The sequence below is a fragment of the Halichoerus grypus genome, chromosome 4 (genome assembly GCF_964656455.1).
Source record: "Halichoerus grypus chromosome 4, mHalGry1.hap1.1, whole genome shotgun sequence".
NCBI classification, from domain to species: Eukaryota; Metazoa; Chordata; class Mammalia; order Carnivora; family Phocidae; genus Halichoerus; species Halichoerus grypus.
The window spans coordinates 653,976-676,302 of record NC_135715.1 but is presented as its reverse complement, the minus strand read 5'-3'; the positions used below and the strand labels follow the sequence as shown (position 1 = coordinate 676,302).

General features: G+C 43.7%; 2 protein-coding genes across 10 annotated transcripts in view; one reads left to right on the top strand and one right to left on the bottom strand.

Moving 5' to 3' along the window:
• The window catches only part of DCUN1D2 (defective in cullin neddylation 1 domain containing 2), a 31,287-nt gene extending 17,026 nt beyond the window's left edge, over window positions 1–14,261 (bottom strand). For 2 of the 8 annotated variants that reach the window (XR_013446819.1, XM_078070060.1), the window contains exons 1-4: window positions 11,235–11,433; window positions 11,045–11,106; window positions 7,580–7,979; window positions 4,943–5,109 (exon numbers count right to left, since the gene is read on the bottom strand). Coding sequence is in view for 7 of the 8 variants with exons in the window: in XM_078070060.1 (XP_077926186.1) it covers window positions 4,943–5,109; window positions 7,580–7,754 (342 nt within the window). In the remaining variant the exon portion in view is untranslated. Of the gene's footprint in view, window positions 1–4,942; window positions 5,110–7,579; window positions 7,980–9,644; window positions 10,206–10,971; window positions 10,997–11,044; window positions 11,107–11,234; window positions 11,466–14,020 lie in introns of those variants that run through there. The other 6 variants (XM_078070057.1, XM_078070055.1, XM_078070061.1 and 3 more) reach the window with 6 other exon arrangements.
• Window positions 14,262–14,471: 210 nt separating this feature from the next.
• SLC9D1 (solute carrier family 9 member D1) overlaps window positions 14,472–22,327 on the top strand; it is a 48,344-nt gene continuing 40,488 nt past the window's right edge. For both annotated transcript variants that reach the window (XM_036071407.2, XM_036071406.2), the window contains exons 1-3: window positions 14,472–14,696; window positions 15,998–16,103; window positions 20,620–21,143. In XM_036071407.2, the coding sequence (XP_035927300.1) occupies window positions 20,700–21,143 (444 nt within the window). In that variant the 5' untranslated portion in view covers window positions 14,472–14,696; window positions 15,998–16,103; window positions 20,620–20,699. The remainder of the gene's footprint in view (window positions 14,697–15,997; window positions 16,104–20,619; window positions 21,144–22,327) is intronic.

The window sequence follows — 22,327 nt, the reverse complement described above, 5'->3', positions numbered from 1 at the left end:
TAGCCAATGCTCACAGAACCATTTATTGAGAAGATGTCCTTTCCTCACTTCTCTGAAGTGCTGCACTGGCCAGAAGTCAAATGTACACGTGTACGTGCATTTGTTTCTTGCTCCCCATTCTGTCCCACTGGTCTATTTATCTCTGTTAGTGGTGCCATCTAGCCTTAATTACTGCAGCTTGAAAAGTCCTAATTAGCTGGGAGAGCAAATCTTCCCACCTTGTTAAAAGCTGTTGACTATTCTTGACTGAATTTGCATATACATTTTAACTCCATTTGTCAAATTACACATATAAAACTACTACTTATTGGAGTTTTGATTGATATCACACCAAGTTCATAGACAAAGTTAGGGATAAAATACTGACTGTTCCAATCTATGAATGAGGTTTATGTCTCTATTTATTCAGGTTTCCTGCCTCTCAATGAGTTATTTACTCTATGGAGGTAGCACACATCTTTAATTAGATTTATCCTAGGTGTTTTGTATTTTTCATGCTACTGAAAATGGCATATTTTTAAAATTCACTTTGCTTTGTTGTATTGTTGCATTCTGTATTCTGTAATAAGATTGATTCTTGTTTGCTGATCTTCGGTCCTGCAGTCTGGCTGACCTCACTTATTGATTCCAATATCTTACCTGTGGATCAGACCAGCTAACACCTCCTGTTCAATGCTGAATAAAAGTAGGCATTCATGTTCCAATTAAGTATATATCCTGTAGGATTTGGCAGGAAAGGTGGGGGGGGGGGTCAGCTTAAGGACTATCCTAAGAACTATCCCTTGTATTCCTGGTTTGTGGTAAATTCTCTTTCAAAAAATTATGAATGAAATTGAGTTTCATCAAACCCATTTTATGGGTTTGAGATAATCCCCCCCCCTTTTCTGTTGTTAATAAATTACATTGATTGACTTATTATAAACAAATCTCACAATCCTGGGCCATAACAAACTTTGTCATGATAAATTATCCTGATTTTTTCGTTGATTTGTCTTGGGGGCTGGATTTAGTTTGTTGACAATTTGTCTGAAATTTTTGCATCTTATGCATCTTTTGAATCTCATGACTGAAAGTGGCCAATAATTTTTCATTCTCAAAATATCCTTTTGTGCTTGCTTCGGCAGCACATTTACTGAAATGTCCTTTCTAGGTTTTGTTATCCAGGTTGTGTTGGCCTCAAAACACATTAGAAAGTGTTTCTTCCTGTGTGATTCTCTAAGAGGTTGTGTAAAGTTGGTGGTGTTCTCTTCATTAAACGTTCTGTAGGATGGGCTAGTGCACCAGTCCTGGCCAATTGTTTTCTTTTTGCAAAGATTTTAAATTATGGGTTCAAATTTAAGAGTTACAGAACTGTTTATGTGTCCATTTCAGTAAATTGCATTTTTAAGAGAATTCCTCTCTTGCATCCAGGTTTTCACATTTACTAGCATAGAGTTGGTGGTAATATATTCTTATCTTTTAACATCTATAGGATCTACAGTGATGTCTCCCTTTTCATTCCATATTGGTTATTTGTTACTCACTACTTTTGTAAATCTTTTCAAACAGCAAGCTTCTGGTGTTATGGATTTTTTCTATTAACTTCAGTTCTATTTCCTTAAATTACTGCCTGTTTAAAAAAAATAATTCCTGGGGCGCCTGGGTGGCTCAGTCGTTAAGCATCTGCCTTCGGCTCAGGTCATGATCCCAGGGTCCTGGGATGGAGCCGCGCATCGGGCTCCCTGCTTGGCGGGAAGCCTGCTTCTCCCTTTCCCACTCCCCCGCTTGTGTTCCCTCTCTCGCTATGTCTCTGTCAAATAAATAAATAAAATCTTTAGAAAAAAATTAATTCCTTTCCTCTACACTCTTTGAGTTTAATTTCCTGCTCTTTTTCTACTTCTTGAGATGGATGCTCTCCTTACTGATTTTCAACTCTTCCTTCTAAAATACGCATTTAAGAAGTTGAATCCTGCAAGTTTTCATGTGTAGTGTTTTCTTCATGATTCAAAATATTTTCTAATTTCTACTGTAACTTCTTACTCCCAAGGGTTTTCAGGAGTATACAATATCTACACATATTTCAAAAACCTATCAAGTTATTTTTGTTCTACCTTGATTGTATTGTGATCAGAAAATATACTGTGTATCATTTCAATCCTTTGAAATTTGTTGCAACTTATTTTATGGTGCAGTTTATAGTCGATATTTATAAATGGTCTACTCTTCTTCTGAAAAGAATATGTATTCTTCAACATCAAAGGCAATGTTCTAAGTACGTCCATTAGGCCATTTGTTGTGCTGTCCAAATCTCCTATTTCCTTACTGATTTTTCACCTGCTCATTCTATCAGTTGCTAAGATGTGTGTGAGAATTCCCCACTTTGATTGTAATTTCTATCTTTCTCTTGTAGTGTTTATTTTTGCTTTAAATAATCAATTGCCTTCCATGTGAAATAAACCCTTCCTCATTATGAAATGTCCTTCATTATCTCTAGAATTACTTTTTGCCTTAAAGCTTGTTTTAATATTGACATAGCCACACCAAATTTTTTTGGTTAAATGTTTGCCAATTACATCAACTTTTATCCTTCAAATTGTTCTGTGCCCTTACATTTTAATCGTATCTATTGTAAGCAGTATACACAATAGTTGAGTCGATTTTCTAAAATCCATCCAATATTTAGTTTACTTACATTTAATGTAATTATGTAAATGCTGACACATTGACTTTCAATCCTCCATTTTATCACTGCTTGCTATTTGTCCTATGTTAAGCTAATTTTCCTTATGTTCTTTTTTTCTCACATTATTTTGGATTGAATTTATTACTTTAGTCCTACTCCATTATTTAGGAATTATATGTAAATCACACATCCTCTACCATTTTTATCGTGATTGTAACATACACACAGAGAGCAAGTATTTTCTCCCACTGTTCTCTCTTTAGTTAAGCAGAGCTCTTAACTGTGATGAAGTCCAATTTATTAATTTTTTCCGTTACAGCTAGTGCTTTTTATTCCTTAATCTGGGTTTTAATAAAGATATTCTCCCACATTTTGTCGAGAACTTTAAAGTTTTCACTTTCTTGTACAGGCGTGCAATCCAGCCCACATCCATCTCTAGCTGTGGCCCGTGCTCTGACGCAGGGACCGAGGTGATGTGTTCTCAGGCTCACCCGGTTATTTCAGTGTCAGCTGCTGAAAAGACTCTTCTCTCCCCACTGAAATAATAAAAATTGACGAACAATCTTCAGATGAAAAGTAGGAAGACTTCACTACTTCATTTCAAGACTTACCTAATGCTACAATAATGAAGTCTGCGTGCTGCAGGGCTAAGGATAAACAGACCCACCAACTACAACAGAGTCTAGAAACAGAACCACAATATGGCCAATTTCTTGTTTTTACAAAGATGTCAAGGAATTTCATGACGTTTATTCAGTTCACTTACGAATCCACAAACCCCCAAAGAAAGGATGTAGGATTAACTGTTAAAGGTAGGTATTCCAACCACTGTCAGGGGTTAATACCCAGGAAAAACTGTGAAAAATAATAGAACTGACACAAAACCCAAAGTATTTTTTAAAGCTTAGTGCTGTTTAGACTACAACAGTCTTTTACATCCCTAAAAGCACTGAGGTTATCTCTACAATACAGTTTACTGTCACACTGATGATACTTAGTATACAGTACTTTAATATTTACAAAGTGCTTTCCCTTTTAACTGCCCTGTGAGATGTGAAGAGCTGCACCATTAAGTAGCACTAAGTTATAATCTTAAATTACATATAAGGAGGCATGAATTTACCTAACACATTTTGGGAAGATTCACACTCAAAATCTTAAAAATACATGCTTTAAATTATAACACTTATTAGGATAATAGACAGGAATTTTTAAAATTTACCCGTACAACATATTTCTAGATAATGCCTAAGAAATGCAAGTGTTTCCATAAGAAGCACTTATTTCCAAAATCTCCCATTTGGGGAAGGTTCTAGCAGATGGGGTAAAGTGTAGTACAATGCCAGGAGGATGATTCTGTAATAGGTGTTTTCCATTCTAGAATTCCCTGTAGTTCACCTTGGCTTTCCTGAGCGCACAGAACATGAAGCAACGTGCTGTCGCACCATTGTCGCAGAGATGTCTTTTGTTTGGTTTTATACAACCACCAGCAGTAGGGTAAGTCTTGTAGAGTTTATCATCTAAACACACAAGACTGTTATATGTAACAGATTCATCCGTTTAGTGGAAAAACCATTCTATTTTTCCCCCGGGATGCTGTAAGTCCATGCCTTAAGAACATGTTTACCTTAGACTTTTAAGCTCCTTCAGCAGCTAAAAATAAGCTAGTTTAAGTTGTCAACACTGAAATATCACAGTATCAGCAAGTCAAGCAAGTTGGCATTTAGACCACCCTAAGAAATAGCTCAGTAAGCTTCACGATTAGAAGACATTTACATTACATGCTTTCATTTACTTCTCTGACTTATCTGACAAGTGAGAAACATCTTAAGTTATTAATGAAGCTTTTATCCCAACCCGTGGGTAGAACAGAGAAGTGTTACAAGCAAAAAACCAAAATGATATTTTATTGATGTTTAACATAGCAACACAAATAATACATTTAGGATACAGCATCATGAAATAAATTGAATGGCTGAAGACAAACAAAAACACCATGAAATTTACTGTGAATTCAAAACTGGAAGGATAAAAATTAAAAAGAAAAAAATAAATTACAAAAGGGATTAATCTGAATGAAAGTATTAAATAAAACTTTAACTGGAGTTTAAAAGGAAACCAAAGGCTATTATTAATAGAGAAGAGGCATAAAAAATTTATAAGATACACACAGAAAATAAATTAATTTGAAATGAATGTTTATAGGTTGTTGAAAAATAATTAATGTTGAAAGCATCTTCCTTTTTGAAAAAATTTAAACTGAGACCAATTTACTTACCCCAGCTCTGTCATGCCATCTACAAATTCCTTTTTGCTAAATTCACATTGCGTCGCTGCCCTGAATTTCCATGCTATAACCAAAACGCTGACGCTGGCAGGATCTAGGTTTAAGTCATCACAAAACTGTTGAATCCCGTCAATTCCAATTTTATTTTCATCTTGTGGGTCTACAGTTAAAATCAAGAGAGAAAGAAATTTTGCTATTTTGAAAAGTACCACTAAAATGGGTGGTTAGAATCATAGCCCTAGAAAGCATGTTTCAGATACATCAATCAATGGACCACAATTTTCTACTGTATATGAAACAGCAACAAATAATAATTTATCCAGAAAAAAAGCTCTATTTTAAAAATCTAGGTTACTGGAGTTTAGGGGAAGAAAAAAAGAATACCGCAACTTCTTTGAGAAGACTTAAGCATTAAGAAAAAATTTAATTTCCATAAAGTAAAATAAAAATTCAACTTTATACAATTCTAGTTTGTCCAAAGGCAACCCTAACCCTAACTGCATTGTAGGGCGCCTGGCTGGCTCAGTCAGGGTGGGGGGAGTGTGCGACTCTTGATGTCAGGGTCGTGAGTTTGAGCCCCAAGTTGGATGTGGAGATTACTTAAAAATTTTTAAAAATCTGTAATTTTTAAAAATATTTAAAAATTTTAAAAATATTTAAAAAAATACTGCATTTGTAAAGTGTTTACAATATTACAAGTTTTTATCACAACCCTGCCAAAACAATAAAGAAACTGATGTTTTTCTTTTCAAAGTGATTTCATTTGCTATAATTTTAATGCTACCGTACAACATTTAGGTTGCAAAATCATTTAGTTCATGAATCCACATTTAATGGCTTAGAAATTCGGGCCTCCCTCACTCCCCATTTCTGGTTTAGAAATGAAATTAAGGAACTTAGCATTTATCAGAAAATCAAATAGTAAAATCTATTAGAAACATCTCAGCAAGACCTCACCAAACTAGGTCTTGTAATTTCCGACAGAAGGCACGTGTACTAATATGTCATCATGACGTATGTGTTAATTCTGTTGGTTTAGAAGGTACGAATAGAAAATTTGTAGCTTCTTTGCTCAAATAAAGATTAAGTGTCACAAACTTTTCTTCCATCATACAAAATTTAACTTTGGTCACTTAAGTATTTATACGCTACATTTTTATAAGCATGTCGTTACCAAAATAAAATAAAATAAAAAGTATGCCGTAAATTAAACAAATGAAAGCACAGGCTTCCTCCCAACCTGCTGTCCTGTCCCAAGGGCTTCTGCTTCTCACCCGCCTTCCTATTATTCAATGCTCCCAGAGTTACAGATCTTCAGGAGAGCAAAATTGCCCCCAATGCCCTCACCTCACAAACTTCACAAGCGATAATACTATTTTAAAGTGTGGAAGTACTCATTTATTTGCATACATTAACATAATAACCAACGTTATATTTGTTAACAGTCTTTGAACAATATATCTATTTCTAGACCCAAGATGATCGCACAATGTGTCTACTTTAAATGACAAGAATTGCATGAATAAAATTAAATGATGAAACGATACTGTTTAAACTAAAGTAACTCTCACAAGGTATTTTTTTTAAGGCGCTAGACATATTTGAATCACTTCAGAAATCCGCATAGCATGTGACTCACAAACTTAGCTCCACTCCAATTTTTGGCAAAATTAACTTAGCCAAAAAAATTTAAAGCACATTAAAGCTTATTAAAAACAATGATTTTTCATTTTGAAAACCAATGTTCATTTTTCAAATACAAATCTGGTCTTTCTACCAGAGTATGTTTCTGTGCCAAAGATTAAAAAAAAAAAAAAGAATGTAATTTTTAATCTATTTTCAGATCTAAATAGATTAAAATATACACTTGATATTTTCAAAAGTAAAAAATGAAAATAAACAAGAATTTAAAGCCCAGGAGTTATTCTGTTTGGGTTAATACTTGTTTAAATGAGCTTTTTGAAGGGTAACCTTAGGAAGTGCTAGAAAGAAAAAATAAACAAACTTTGAATAGCTGTTGCCTCCCCAATTCCAGCACGGACTGGACACGTGACATGAAATCCGACAGCCTGCCGAGGGAGTCAATCGTACAGACTCATCAGAGAGCCTTCTTCCTGCAGCACAACCGTATTTGGATGGGGAAAGCTCCATTCTAAGTGCTGATTTTCATAAAACAACAATGGTCCCCAATTTACAGCACAAACGTTTCTTTGCTAAGAGCTGCCCACCCCCCAGCTCCCTCAACCGCCCAGCGCTCCAGGCCCACCACGTGGCTGCACTGTTAGCAGAAGGATGACTGCCACCCTCAGGTCAGAGTCCCCTCTCCGACCGCCTTGTCGCCACAATCCTCCAGCTCACACCGAAGTGCGGCCGGGCCAGCGCGCCCCACAGCAGGAGACGACGGTGTGGCCGGGGGTGCGGGCCGCAGACCCCGCCCGGACCGGCTCACCCCCGCCGCCTGCGGAGCCCTCTCCCGTCAGCCCAGCCAGCCGATGCGTCACCAGCCCGCTGCAGCCGAGGCCCAGGAGGAGGGGAGCAGCCTCCTGGAGGTCCTGTGAGCTGGGCACGAGCCGTCCGGGAGCTAGCCTACTGCTGCTGCCCGCCGGCTGCCCCCGGCGCGGCCCCCTCACCTCTGTAGCTGTCGTACAGCTGCTCCAGCTTCTGCCTGTCCACCGCGCTTCTCATGGGCTCCGTGAGCAAAGCGTCTGGGTGCGGTAAGAAGTCGCCTGCGGCCACGGCTGCTCTCCCCTCATCCTGCCTTACGCAGCAGACGGCACTCCTTCGGCCACAGCGAGGAAGTGCCATGAACTGAGACCGTGTTCTTCCGAGGTGACCTACGTGTGTGCGTGGGACCCAGAAGCAGCAGGAAAGCCGACACCACGGGCCCAGAGCTTTGTTTCAGCGTCCCATGACCACGCTGGTACTCCAACCAGACTTCGCTGTTTCTCACTGGGTCAGCCTCACTGCAGAACCCCGGGACAACACGCCCCGTTCCTCATGACTCGAGAAGACTGCACGGTCTCCTGAAAACTGAAACGACAGCAATTTAATAACAAATATGCAAAGTGTCATCTTCAAACAATTATGAGAATCAGTATTTTATACCACATACATTTTGATCTCTACCCACTTCAATTTGCATAAAACACAACATTATTTTTTCCCTAAGTCTCAGGAAAACCCCTCTTCTGCACACGTAGCCCTGTGATGCAGCAAGGCTGGGTGTTTGACCCAAGGCGCGACCGTATCACCACAGCCCATCTGCAGGGTCCTCTTTAGCTTCAGGTAATTTCAGGCTCTAACGAACAGGAGAAGCGCTTCACAGTTTGTAAACATTCATGTTTCAAGTTTTTCCCTGTTTAAAATCAGCAGAGCCACACTGATGAAAACATATACAGGTAACTAAGAATAGTGTTAAACACCACTTACAAAAGTTCCAAAGCAGCCACAAAAAGCCTGTGATGACTAAATGTAATAATATGAATAACAGAAACATCTGTGTATACGAGACAGAAATAAAATGGAAAAATAGGGCAGAGGCTGCGGGAGGTAGTAAATAACAAAACTGCCAAGTAACTGTACTATATATAGTATGTAAGGAAACAAAATAGCGTCCCCGTACTTCCAGATATGGGATGGTTAGGTTTAGACTTATCTAAGGTAACCTGGAAAAGGACATCAGAAATGAAAGTGACTCACTGGCCTCTGTAAATCAACAGACTCTAATCTACTAGATGCTAAAGCTCTAAAACGTTTCACAAAATAATATAAGAGGAAAAGTTTCACTTGAAAGGATTTATAGTCAATCTCGTTCAAAAAAGGATGTGACAGTTTATAAAGCCACACACAGTACACTATAGCTTACAAAAATATGTAAATGGAATACACATGCCTATGGAGAGACTGAGGAGGGAAAAAGCAGGAAAGTCAGGGGTGAGACTTAGACACACACACCACATCCAAGAGATGAACGCAGGCTAAAAATTCGGCTCTGAGCTTCCCAGTTGCCAAACCAAAGATGAAAACAGGATTGGTCAGGAAAATCTGTTTTCATATGATTTAAAAACCTACCAGTGGCCCAGAGGTGGCCCAGCTCCTCCTGGCACTGAAAGCCAAAGGAGTGGCCCCTGTGGTCACTCATGAAAGGGCGACTGCCTCATGCCCTTCCTGCCCTTCGCCGACCAGCCCTTCCCCCAATGCCGACCCTGAACAGCAGAGCAAGCTCCCAAAGCTGCTTCTCACAGCATCCCTTACTGCATGCTGATGCCAAAATAGCAGAGTACAATTCAGCAGGAAAATAACATAGTGCAGTCCAAATACACCGCTCCCCAGGTCCGGTCTGGGCATCCCAGGGCCCTGAGACCTCTCAGGGATTCCACCAAGACAAAACCACCTTCAGAACAATCCCAAGCCATTATCTGCCTTTCTCATGCTCACTGTAATGCAGCAGAGGCCACGTGACTTGTGATCCTTGCAAAAATGCAACATAGATATGCAATCAGCTGATTATTGTAATTTTTAAATATACAAATGTTTTTAAACTTTTCATTGTAACTTCTAATACAGTAAATCCTGATGGCTACAACTCAAATAAACAAAAGCTCTTTGGGGCTCCAGCAATTTTTTAAAGTGCCTACAGGACAGGGTTCTAGCAAGTCTCAGAACTGCTGATGAAGCATAACACAGGGCACTGACCTTTTGGCGACTTAGAACAAGGACTGTTCATCATTTGGGGTCTTGGGTCCCTTCTGGAAACTGGTGAAAATCACAGATCCTCTCTCCAGCAAAACATGTGGTTTTGCATAAAATGTGGGTGTTTTCATAGATCACTGAAGCCTACCTATTGGTTCCTCAGAGGCGAAGGGAAGGTGAAACTTAGGTTATAAGGCCCAGTAAGGTAGATGAGGGGCCACTGGTCTCTGTTGCAGCTACTCAGTTCTGCAATGTGTAAATGACGGATGTGCTGTGCACCAATAAAACTTTATTTACACACACGGGCAATGAGCCTGTGGGCTGCAGTTTCTAATCCTAATCTAGACTCTAGAGGAATATATAGAATATATATTCTGTATGCTATTTCCTGAAATTGAGCCGCTGAAAAGAACTAGACAAAGAGCTTGAGGTTGTATTTTCTGGTAAGATCGAATTTAGCTAAATTAGGACAGGTCCCATATGCTTTGACAGTAAGCTGACAAAAGGGACAGAAGCATCTTTTATGAAGGTGATGGCCTCCCCGAGGGAGGGTGGGTAAAGCCAAGGGCTCCCTCAGAAACTAAAGTGGAGAGAGATGTTCCATACATACCCAGCGCATCACTAGCAATCAATGCTCCTAACATCTGTATTATGCAAATCGCCATCAGTGCTAGATTTTAAAATTCTGTCATGGTTGTAAAATAAAATTTGGTGCACATAAACAATGAAATTCAGCCATAAAAAGGAACAAAGTACTGAAAAGTGCTATGATGTGGATGAAGCTTGAAAACTTTATACCAAGTGAAAGAAGTCAGACATGAAAAGCCAGATGTCATATGATTCCATTTACATGAAATATCCAGATAGGCAAATCCACAGACAGGAAGCAGCCCAGTGGCTGCCCCGGGCCTGGGGGGCGGGGGGTATGGGGAGTGACTGCTCAGTGGGCATGGGGTTTTCCTTGAGGATCGTGAAGGGGTTTGGAACTCGCCAGAGGTGGTGATAATAGAACATTGTGGATGTCCTCAACACCACTGAATTATACACTTTAAAATACCTAATTTTATGTTATGCGGATTCTACTTCAAAAAAAAATTCGGGCGCCTGGGTGGCTCAGATGGTTGAGCGTCTGCCTTCGGCTCAGGTCATGATCTCAGGGTCCTGGGATCGAGTCCCGCATCGGGCTCCCTGCTCCTTGGGAGCCTGCTTCTCCCTCTGCTTCTCTCTCTCTGTCTCTAATGAATAAATAAATAAAATCTTTAAAAAAAAAAAAAAAAAATTCAACATAGCATTCCCAGAACCTCCAAGATTAATTAACAGAGTAGCATACTGCTGGATAACTGAAGTATTTCACCAGGATCACACAGCTGATGGATCCGCGCCAAGTAAATGTTGGCAGATACCTGGAAGATCTGATGTCTGGTCTTGAGGTACTTTTCCTGATAATCACCTCTTGAAGCTTCTCCTAATACATGACAAAATAGTTATATCAACAGTGTAAAGAAGAATACTCTGAAAACTCTAGAAAAAGAGATACAGGAGTGTATGGACCAAGCCAGGCAAAGTGGCTTGAACTGTTGCTATGTAAGTTACCAAGTGGGTGGACGTGCAGAGAGCACAAGTCCGTCCCTCCTCCGTCTATCCCAAGTGCCGCGGGTCAGGGGTGCGGGCTCTGGGTGTGTAGGAGCAGCCAAGCGTCTAAGCTGAGCCCGTAAAAGTCTGACCAGAATGAACAGGAAAGGGATTCTCAGTCAAATTGCAACAATGTGATGTTACACCTTACAGGTTTCTCCAGAAAGTAGCCCTGACTGAAACGATGCTCACTGGCTAAGTATAAAGACTATGCACATGTCCTTCACGTCCAAAAGGAACTAGGAGACTCAAGTTGCAATCTGTAGAAAAAGGAACTGGCGTAAAGCTTTCTAGAAGAAAATGTCTCATAAACTAAAAAATTACAGGGGATAGAAGCGAGCTCTGGATCCATTTAAACGGGCTAAATCCATGCAAAATTAATGAAGGCCCATATTTGGCAGGACCAGGGCCTACCCTTCAAGCTCATGGCCTCACTAAGGCTTACCGCATCAAGGAAATTAACTTAGCAGCTTTTTGGGGAGGGGGATGGGCAGTGTTCAACTGTTTTACTTTGTTTAAATATACACAATTCTTGAAATAAAAATATGGACAATCCAGTAGAAAATCAAATAAAATCTCTACAGGAAAAGTCTAAAACATTTCAACTGTGACTTTGAAAAAAATCACCTATATAATCTGGGCACCAAGATCGCTCACATACAAAATGAAAAAAAGAAAAAAACAGTAATTTTTTAAAAAGATTTTTATTTATTTGACAGAAAGAGAGAACAAGCACACAAGCAGGGGGAGTGGCAGGCAGAGGGTGAAGCAGGCTCCTCACTGAGCAGGGAGCCTGACACGGGACTCGATCCCAGGACCCTGAGACCATGACCTGAGCTGAAGGCAGACCCTTTACTGACTGAGCCCCCCAGGCGCCCCAAGAAACAGTTACTGTTGCAGTGCCCGTCCACAGACACTTAATACAACAAAATCTTTGGTTAGGGGCAGCTGGGGCAACCATACTGATCAAATAAATGACATAAACTTTGTCTCTCCGATTTTCTTCTTTGGTGTACGGCAGGCTGGGGTGGAGTTAAATCCAAGTGTCCCCTTACACACTCTTGGATCTTCAACCTGTGCAGCGATGGCTCGGTACTCTTCCACAAGTTCGGCTCCTGCCCTTGGAGCCCCTCCCCCGGAAGCCCGCCCTGCTGGGGAGGGCTCCCCCTGCCTGCAGTGCAGCCGCTCTGAGGCCCGTGCTCCCTCTGGGTTTCTAAGCCAACTCTCCCTGGTCTTCTTGTTTCTCTGACCAGCCCTCCTCCGTCTCCTTCTCTGCTCCTCTTCCCCTAACTCTCAAGCCTCCACTCTTTCCCCTACACATTCCTCCCGGACCATCTCCCTCCTGTTTGAAACTCTCCCACCAGCCCCCCACAACCATGAGGACAAACACCGAACCTTCTCTTCCTGTGCCCTAGAAGACTCTGCACACCTGATTCCTGTCCCCTCACCAGTCTCCTACGCATCACCTTTCTCTGGCTCTCTGTACTCCAGCCGGGCGGATCTTCCGGGTCCTGGAACCTATTTTGTTCCTTCTGCCTGGAGTGCTGCAACTATCTGGCCGCCCCTCCCACATCTCTCATTCTGCAGGATACAGCCCACACTGCATTACACTCTGTATGCCTCTGGTGGAGGCTCTGTTGCCTCAGCCCTGGGGACCATCACCCGGCCAGCCCACAGATTACTAGAACCCGTGCCTCTCCTGAGCCCGTACCCCAACCATAATAAAATAGTTGTGCATTAGTGCCTGTCTCATCTGCCAGGAAAGAGGCTCCATGAACGCCAGACCCACATCCGCCTTGCTCACAGTCAAACCCCCGCACCTAGTGCCCTACCTTCCTTGCGCAGAGAAACCTCTGCATTTATTGAATAAATGGTGACCCCCCCCACCCCGACTACCACGGTTTCCAGTACATTTTAAGAAGCCCCTCTTCTGGGCTGTCCCTCTATGTCTCTTTCTTCGGCATGACCGTATTGTCTCCCCACATAAAGCTGCTCTTCCTTCTAGACTTCCTATTTTGGTCGATAATGTCACCAGCTGCTCAGGTGCCCAAGCCGGGAACTGGTAAGCTGGTTCTTCATAGTTCAGTGAAGATCCTCTCCCTCCCTCCACTCCTCCTTCTTGTTCCTACAGAGTGTCACCTCCTCCTGCCTAGATTATCACAACAGCTTCTAACTGGTCTTCCCTGCAGTCCTGAACCCTCCGGTCCAACTCCTACTCTCCCGACAAAGTACAAGCAGGACCACACCCCACGCCGCCTTCTGAAAAACCCCCTGTGCTGCCACGGTCTCCTGGACAAACTCCACTCCCTGCGCACGAAGACAAGGCCCTGCCCGGGCAGCGCTCCCCTTCCGGACTCCCCAGGCCACCTGCGGGCCGCTCTGCGTTAGCGGTAATGCTCCAGAGCACTACCTTCCCCGCCTCATCTCTGGACCAGGGGCTTTCCTCCTCGTCCCCCCGGCCGCCCGCGTTTCCGCTCCAGCCCTGTTCAGAGTCGCCTCCTCCTTGTCAGACACCCGGCAGGCTCCCACCTGCGCGCCTCCCCGCAGAGCCCTCCGGGCCCGAGGCCGGCCGGCGACCCCGCCACTCCCGTGACCTTCGCGCCCCGCGCTCCCCAGCCTCCGCCCCAGTCCCGCCCCCGAGGCGCGACCCCGGCGCTCCCCGGCTCCCGGCCCCCGCCCCGACCCCGGCGCTCCCTCGGCCCCCGGCGCGCAGGAGGGACCCGGTGGGAGGCGACACCGCGGACCACCTACCATTCTCCGGGCGCACCCCAGCTTCTCGCCGGCTCCGGCCGTCTGCGCAGGCGCCCCGGCCCGGCGCGCTGTCCTCTTCCTCGGCGTCGGCGCCCGGGACACCCGCCCGGGAAGGAGAGCGGGGGACCGCGACAGGTCCACACCCGCGGAACTCCAACTCCCGGCGTGCACCGGGCCGCCCGGGGACGGGCGGCACCCAGGCCTCGCCCCCCAGCTCCCAGCGTGCACAGCGTGGCCCGGGGGCTCACGGGACCTCACCTCCCGCGCGCCCTCCCGGCTCCGACGTGCACAGCGCCGCCCAAGGACAATGAGACTCGCGGGCGTCGCTCCCTACTCCGACCCGACGTGCCCTGAGCCGCCCGACGGGACCCAAGCCCACCCTCTCCTACAAATCCCGACGTGCACTGCGCCGCCCGAGGGCCGACGGGAACGCAGGCCCCGCCCCCCTAAGGGGGACGCACCTCTCTCTGGGCCGCGTCCGCGGCGACGGCGTTCCGGAGAGGGTGACGGACGGCCAGGACCCTCCCCGCGCCCGACCGCGTCCGGGTCCCCGCCCCGGGGGCGGGCCTGCCGCCTGGAAAGGGATGCGAGTCAGGCGCGACCCTGTCGGCTGCTTGGCTCCGAGCGCTGGAGAGCGGGGCCTAGGATGCACGTCTGCCGGGCCGCGTCCAGGTGAGCGCTGCTCGCAGTTCGGGCGCGGGGCCTCGAGGCTCCCTCCTGGGGGGTCTCCGCTTCCCCGGTGTCCCTCCCCCGTTCCTCCTTCCCCCGGTCTGCGTGCCCGGGGTCTCTCTCCTCGGGGCGCCCTTTCCCTCCCTTCCGAGTCCCGCTGTCCATGTCTGCTCCTGCGTGGTCTCCCACCTGGTCGTCCTGGACGCCAGGACCGGAGGGCTGGATCGGGGCGGTCTCCTGCAACGCCATGCCTTGTATTTATTGGTAAAACTGTGGAAGCTGCCAAAGTCAGCGGAGAGGAACCTGTGGTCAGTTCCTAGCTTCCCCAAGCAGAGGCTCTAAGATTCCCGCGGGGTAGCTAATCTAGTCAGTGGGAGTCGCACGGAAGATGGAACACGTTCTGCCCGCTTGGCTCTGGAGGCCCTCTCGTTCGTCCCCACGGGTCCACAACTCCTGGGAAAGGGCGGGGAGCCCCTGGGGCTGGATTTCGGAGGCCAGCTCATCGTCCCGGCTACAGAAGCTGGGAGGGGCCCCCGCGCCTCCCCTGACTCCTCCCCGGCAGCAACTCTTGACCGTTCCCCCTTGACCCCTGTGCCTACTTTCCTGGCTGTAGAGAAAGAGCAGGTGCCTTCTCACAGGCTCTGCCCTCGGTCCTCTTCGGATCTTACCTGAGAGCACCCGGGTAAACATAAACGGGAGGGAACATGGTTCCCTCTGATGCTCACTTCTTGTGAGATGATACAGTTATCTAGGGGTAAGGTAGCTCAGCCTTCTCATATTTAAACATTTTTCTGATCATTCTTTGGATCAGAGTGTCTTACTGGTTCTAAGTCTTTTTTTATACTATCAACTTTTTAAAAAATCGTATATCAATGGTTGGATTACTTAGTAGAGTATGTGGTTTTTGTAGTTTAGTTAACATTAAGTAAGTACTTTAAGGCTTTTTCATGTCCGTAAGAATTTTCCTTCATTCACTTTCCTTTCTCTCTATTAACTCGTTCTCTACTTATTTTACAAATTAGATATAAATCTGGAAGTTGTATTTATAAGATTCTAAGTGCGTTATCTTTTAAGAATTATACTTTTGTCATTTAAATTGTTCGTATTTAAAATTCTCCACGAATTAGATTGAGGTAGGTTATTTCCGTTGGGGAGTTTGCTTCCTAAGACTTTTCCATGAGCGCAGCTTTTGTTTCCTGTTCGTTTACTGTGTTGTGCTGAATCTGGAAATGTTGCTGGTATCACAAAGAAATTCTAACGTTAAACCATTTCCTACAAATGATCTTTATGTTTTCCTTTTTCAGAAGAAGCTAAATGACCGGTATTGGTTGCTAACTTTATTCCTGCATGCCCACACTGCTTGCCCTGGGATCTCCTGCACACGGCACCGGGCACCGCATTTGGTACCAGGTCAGTACGTCCCACACTTAGGGCCTCGGTTCAGCTGAGTGGATGTGGCTGGGGTTCCTCCGAAGTGCTGTGTTGGAGCCTGGCTGGGTTGGCCTCTGCTGGACAGACAGTGGTTGCTGTCCTAGTAAGGTGAATGGACTAGATTCTTTTTAGCAGTTTGATCAGGAAAATTGGAGAAAGTGGGTCTGGAAGGTCCAGAGGAAGAGAGATGATGGAGGATCCTGTCGCTACACATAAGCAGAAGGCTGGGAGGCAGAGCCATGAGGTTTTCAAATTTTAGCCCATTATAGAAAATTGAAAAAAATAGAGGAGCTGCTGCTCCTTCTGTTTCCCATCCCCCTCTGCCTCCCCAGCCCCATTCCCTGAAAGGACTTCAGCAACCCCAGGACTCGAGGACTCTGTCTCATACCAGATGTCTAAGGAAATAGTCCCTTTACATACCCTGCAGTCCTGATAGAGTTCAGAGTTAGAGGCATGTGGGAGAAATCTTTAACTTGGGTGACTTTGCTCTGAAAAAGGCTGGTTTTAGACTACATTATTGTGCTTTGCTTTTGACCTTTCTATCCAAAAAATGACATAACATTTCTGAATTAACTAAAGATTTTCGAGAGAGTAAGAGTAATGTGATTTTTATATGACAGTGAATTAAAGGTACTGGAAATTTTTTTTTAACGATTTATTTATTTGAGAGAGAGCGTGTGTGTGGTGGGGGGAGGGACAGAGGGAGAGAGAGAATCTCAAGCAGACTCCCTGCTGAGTGTGGAGCTTGACACCGGGCTCAACCCCACCATCCATGAGATCATGACCTGACTTGAAACCAAGAGTTGGACCCTCTTGGTTTTGGCTGAACTGGACCTGACTGAACCACCCAGGCGCCCCTGAAAATATTGGAAGTTTTTTTTGTTTTTTGATTTTTTGAGTGGGCTTGATGGTGAACCCATTTGCCTTTTTATCCCGAATAACTTAAGACATTTATTAAATATTTTTGTTCTTGATCAAGTAGTCTCATCAATTTTAAGGTAAGTTTTGGGAATCGTGTTCTGCATTTATCAAGCAAGCAACACCCATTAGAAATTTGGCAAAGCTGTGGATATATGTTTTAATTAACGTTGGAAATGTGTAAATGAAACCTTTGGGGGTGGGTTGTGTTCAAAGTACTGATTTTGCTGTTGCTCTAAATGAAAAGTAACCTTGTGTTTTACTGTAGCAGAGACATCTTGAAAACCTTTGGCTCTGGTTTAGGGCATTTCCTAGTTTAAAATATAAAAAAAATGTCAGGGGTATGTTTTCCTTGTTCTGCAACATAAATGGTGATCATTACACAAAACAAGGGCTTAGTGGGAAACAGTAAGCCTTTATATTGAATTTTTAAAACTTTCTGAGATAATTATAGACTCGTATATAGTTATAAGAACTAATACAGAGAAATCCCACAGATTCTTCACCCAGATTTCCCCAGTGATAACTCCTGACAAAACATATGGTATAAGCAGAAGACTGCATCAGTCCAGTCCACCCACTGCACTTGTGTGTGTGTGTGTTCAGATCTGTGCGATTCTGTCATGTGTGGATTCCTGGGGCCACCGGCGCTGTCAAGACACAGACCCTTTCCATCCATAGAGTACCTCCTCCCCCTTCCCTGACCCCTGAGAGCCCCTATCTGCTCTCCCCCTCCACGGTTTGTCATTCCACAGTACTGTGTAAAAGGAGTCGTGGGCCCTGTGTTATAGGCTGTCCTCACGCACCCTTGAGATCCACTGAGGTTGGATCAGTGAATCAAGATATAGAAATTCTGGAGGTGCCTGGGTGCCTGAGTTGGTGAAGCATCTGCCTTTGGCTCAGGTCATGATCTCAGGGTCATGGTATCAAGTCCCACATCAGGCTCCCTGCTCAGCAGAGAGCCTGCCTCTCCCTCTTCCCCCTGCTCATGTGCATGTGCACGCTCTCTATCTTTCTCTCTCAAATAAATACAATCTTAAAAAAAAAGATATAGAAATTCTAGGAATTCATTATAAAAACACAGTAAATCCAAAGTGTGTTTTTTATAATTGAAGGTAATAATAACAAAACACTGGAGCTAAAAATGTTTATTATTTACTCAAGAAAAAGCATGCTACAATTTAGTAGTCCATAGGATTTGGTAGCCCAAGTATGAAGGTAAGATGGAATTGAATTTATGAAGAAGGAGTGATTCATATTTTCGGAGTCTATAAATAATTTCAGTTTCATGTTCATGATATAAGCTTGTTTTGGTGGAAATATTATATGATCACAACTAAATTCTCAATGATTTCTCATAAAAATTAATAGTCCCTCATGTGTCATGGGGTAGAGTTTTAAGTATTTAATTTCAGGAACTTGTTTGGGGAAGGAACCAGAGATGAATGGAGGCGTGTTGTTCACAAACTGTGTGGCAGGTTATTTGTCTGAAGTTTGAAATCCATAAAAGAATCACTTTTTGAGATCTTTTAGGGAAAATGGGAAACATTGACAAAGCTTCAGAAATTTCTATCTTGGTTCTGAAAAATACTAAAAAAGCATGCACTTCTGAAGTAGTGATTGAATTTGTTCTGTTCCCTGGAACAATAGAAGCTTAGCAATAAAATGTGTCATTAAAATGACAGATTAACTATGTTGCTAGGCATTACTATGATTAGGTAATCATTTATTTATTTTTGGGCGCCTGGGTGGCTCAGTCGTTAAACATCTGCCTTCCGGCTCGGGTCATGATCCCGGGGTCCTGGGATCGAGCCCCGCATCGGGCTCCCTGCTCAGCGGGAAGCCTGCTTCTCCCTCTCCCACTCCCCCTGCTTGTGTTCCCTCTCTCGCTGTGTCTCTCTCTGTCAAATAAATAAATAAAATCTTTTTTAAAAAAATCATTTATTTATTTTTAAGGTGGTAACATTTACTTAAAGTTACATTAAAACTGTAACATGAAGTTGGGTAATTTAGACAGCATGTTCTCATGTATCCTACCTTGTTGGGAAAAAAGTGAACTATTGTAGGTACGTGGATTCTGTGTGTGACATCAGGAGCTGAAGGATTCAGAAATGTATTGAAATTGAGCAGTTTCCTGACTTTCTAACCAGAATATTGAGCCAGAATATAATTTTTTCCTGGTGAGTTTTGATTGGTAGGTGTCCCTCCTGTCCTTCAGTAGTGGTATTTTCGGTTCAGCCCTCACCAGACCCCCGGGCAGCTAGTCTTTGCAGAGTTCTTGTGCTGTTTTTTCAGAAGCTCTGCTTTGTCTCCACTTTCTCTTGGCTGTCATTTCTTAGTCTGGTCAGAATTTTATCTCTAGAAATGTCACAGTCTTGTTTTTGCTGCATCTGACCTGTTTTGCCTGGGAAACCAGCTTAAACTTGTGAGAATTGGGATTACTAGTGAGACTGAGGTACAGGTACGTGTTTGAGTAAACAGATCCTCAGGAAGGGGAGATAACTGGTACATTTGATGTGGTAATCCATGGGATGCTGCTACTGATAATTCGTTTGTAGTAATATTTTGTTTTCTTTAAACTGCAAGTCTTGTGCAAATGGCAGATTTGTTTTGTTTTCTTTTTTGACATAAGTACTTGTGCCCAGTGATCTAGTTGCCAGGTTCAGTGGTTATTTTTCAGGGCATAGCTTGCTTGGCCTGTCTTTTGTTTGTTACTTCTCCTTCTTTGTTCTCCGTTTTTCTACCTCTGAGGTGGTTCCTTCTTGGTGACCTTGCTGACACAGCTTGTACCTGTTCCTTGATCACTCCTCTGGAGGACACAGCCCTGCCCTCCTGGTGTGATCAGGACTCCGCAGCTGCAGCACACGCTGCTGCCTGAAGCACAACCTTCAATGAAACCTTCGGCCCGTCATGGTCAGGGTCCTGTCTGTGCTTCACTTGCCAGGATAAATTCCCACACAGTGTCTGGGCGCTTCCTAAGGAGAGGGAGAGAAGGAGCCTAAATTTGGGTGATAGAAAATGTTTGAACATTTAATAAAGCCCTATCGATCCAGGTGTGGTTGTGTTTTGTGATTTTCTTTTTCTGTGTTTGACATCTGTGACTTTGGAAATTTCGCAAAATACCTAATGAGTTTGGAAGGAAAGCAATATGTAAGCTAATAGTAGCTCAAACGGTTTCATTTAGAAATGATGTGGAGCGTGTTTCCTCCAGGTGAGTCACTGATCTGAGATAGCAGAAGTCAATGGTATTTTCTGGCCTTTAAGTTGAATGGTTTTTGTCTTTTGCACACAGTAGATTTAATAGGTATATGAGGCTAAGTTTTCTTTAAAAAAAAAAAATTGCCTTTGAATTCGACGTAACCTTTAGTCTCAATTCTTTACCAGGCCCTATACTTTAATATTCAGTATTTTATTTAAATTCAGGTATAAGAGCTCAGATATTAATGTTTATCTAGGAAAAATAACATCTTCAAAAAAGTAATAGTTTTCTGGATGTAATTATTTAATACTTTTAAGTCTGATCTCAATAGTAATGAATCATTGTTCAGTTATATGTGACAGTAAATCTCTTTTTCAGCTGAAAATGTGTATCTAAAATGCAAGCTCACCTTAGCAGAAGCCTTTGGACAGCGTTGCCCTGTCCTCTAAAATTGGATCATGAAGGTATTGGAAAAAAATTACTTCTGGATGTTGCTTCCACTGCTTCGTTTGATAGCCGATGCTGCGGAACATGAAGAGGTAGCAAAACATGCCATCAAGTTACACCGAGGCAGAGGGGCAGCCATCACTCAGAGGAAGCAGTGGGTCCTCGATAGTTGCAGAAAGCTCTCTGGGCTGCTTCGCCAAAAGACTGTGGTTCTTAACAAACTGAAAAGTGCAATCAGAGCAGTAGAAAAAGACGTTAGCCTGTCAGATGAAGAGAAACTATTTCAGGTGCACACATTTGAAATTTTCCAAAAAGAGCTGAATGAAAGTGAAAACTCAGTGTTCCAGGCGATCTATGGCCTCCAGAGAGCCCTGCAGGGAGACTACAGAGATGTTGTGAACATGAAGGAAAGCAGTAGGCAGCGTCTGGAGGCCCTGAGAGAGGCTGCGATAAAGGTGAGTCCAGCCCGCTCTGAGCCAGAGAGCAGGGCCACGGAGTCCGGGGAGAGGGCGGTGGGCACTGTGCTGAAGCAGCTGTGGACCGCCAGGCACCTGTTCACAGCAAAACACGTACAGAAAGTGTCCCTTCCTTGTGCATGACATCGTGGCATAGCTCCAGTTCATGACTTCTAGGGCTTGTTCTAATGCTTTTCTCAGTTGTGGAAATCCCCAGGTGAGTAAAATAGTGACTCAAGTTATCCCAGTAAACTGACGGGGAAGTAAATATTTGTAACCGCAATCAACGTTTTGAGTTTCTGACAACAATTCTTAGTGTGAAGGTTGGCTGCCTTTAATGTGCATCCACTGAAAATAAAAATACTAAAATTAGTTTTAAATATATACATTTGAAATAAGGATTTTGATGAAGTGTATTTTTAAAATGGTGAGATGAAACTATTACTGTATCAGATGTGATATTTATATGATTTTTTTAAGCCATCATTTATACCATTTATTATGTGCCAGGCACTTTATTTTTTTTTTAAAAGATTTTATTTATTTGACAGAGAGAGACACAGCGAGAGAGGGAACACAAGTAAGGGGAGTGAGAGAGGGAGAAGCAGGCCTCCCGCGGAGCAGGAAGCCCGACACGGGGCTTGATCCCAGGACCCTGGGATCATGACCTGAGCCGAAGGCAGACGCTTAACGACTGAGCCACCCGGGCGCCCCTATGCCAGGCACTTTAAATACTGATCTTCCTTGACTTGATGGGGTTTTGTCCCAGTAAGTTGAAAGTACAGCAAGTCAGAAATACATTTAATGTACCTAACCTGCCCAGCACCATAGCTTAACCTGGTTTACCCTAAACATGCTTAGGACACTTACGTTAGCCCACCGTTGGGCAATATTATCTAACATGAAGCCTATTTTATAATAAAGCGCTGAATATCTCATGTAATGTATTGAATTCTGTACTGAAAGTGAAAACAGAATGCTTGTCATTGTGTCCATTGTTTACCATGTGATCGCTGGCTGATTGGGAGCTGTGGTCCCAGGCCACCGCCCAGCATCATGAGAGAGGACCCCTTTGCCTATGGCTAGCCCAGGAAAAGATCACTTCAAAATTCCAAGTGTGGTTTCTACTGAGTGTGTATCACTTTCACACCATCGTGAAGTCAGAAAGTTTTAAGTCCAGCCAT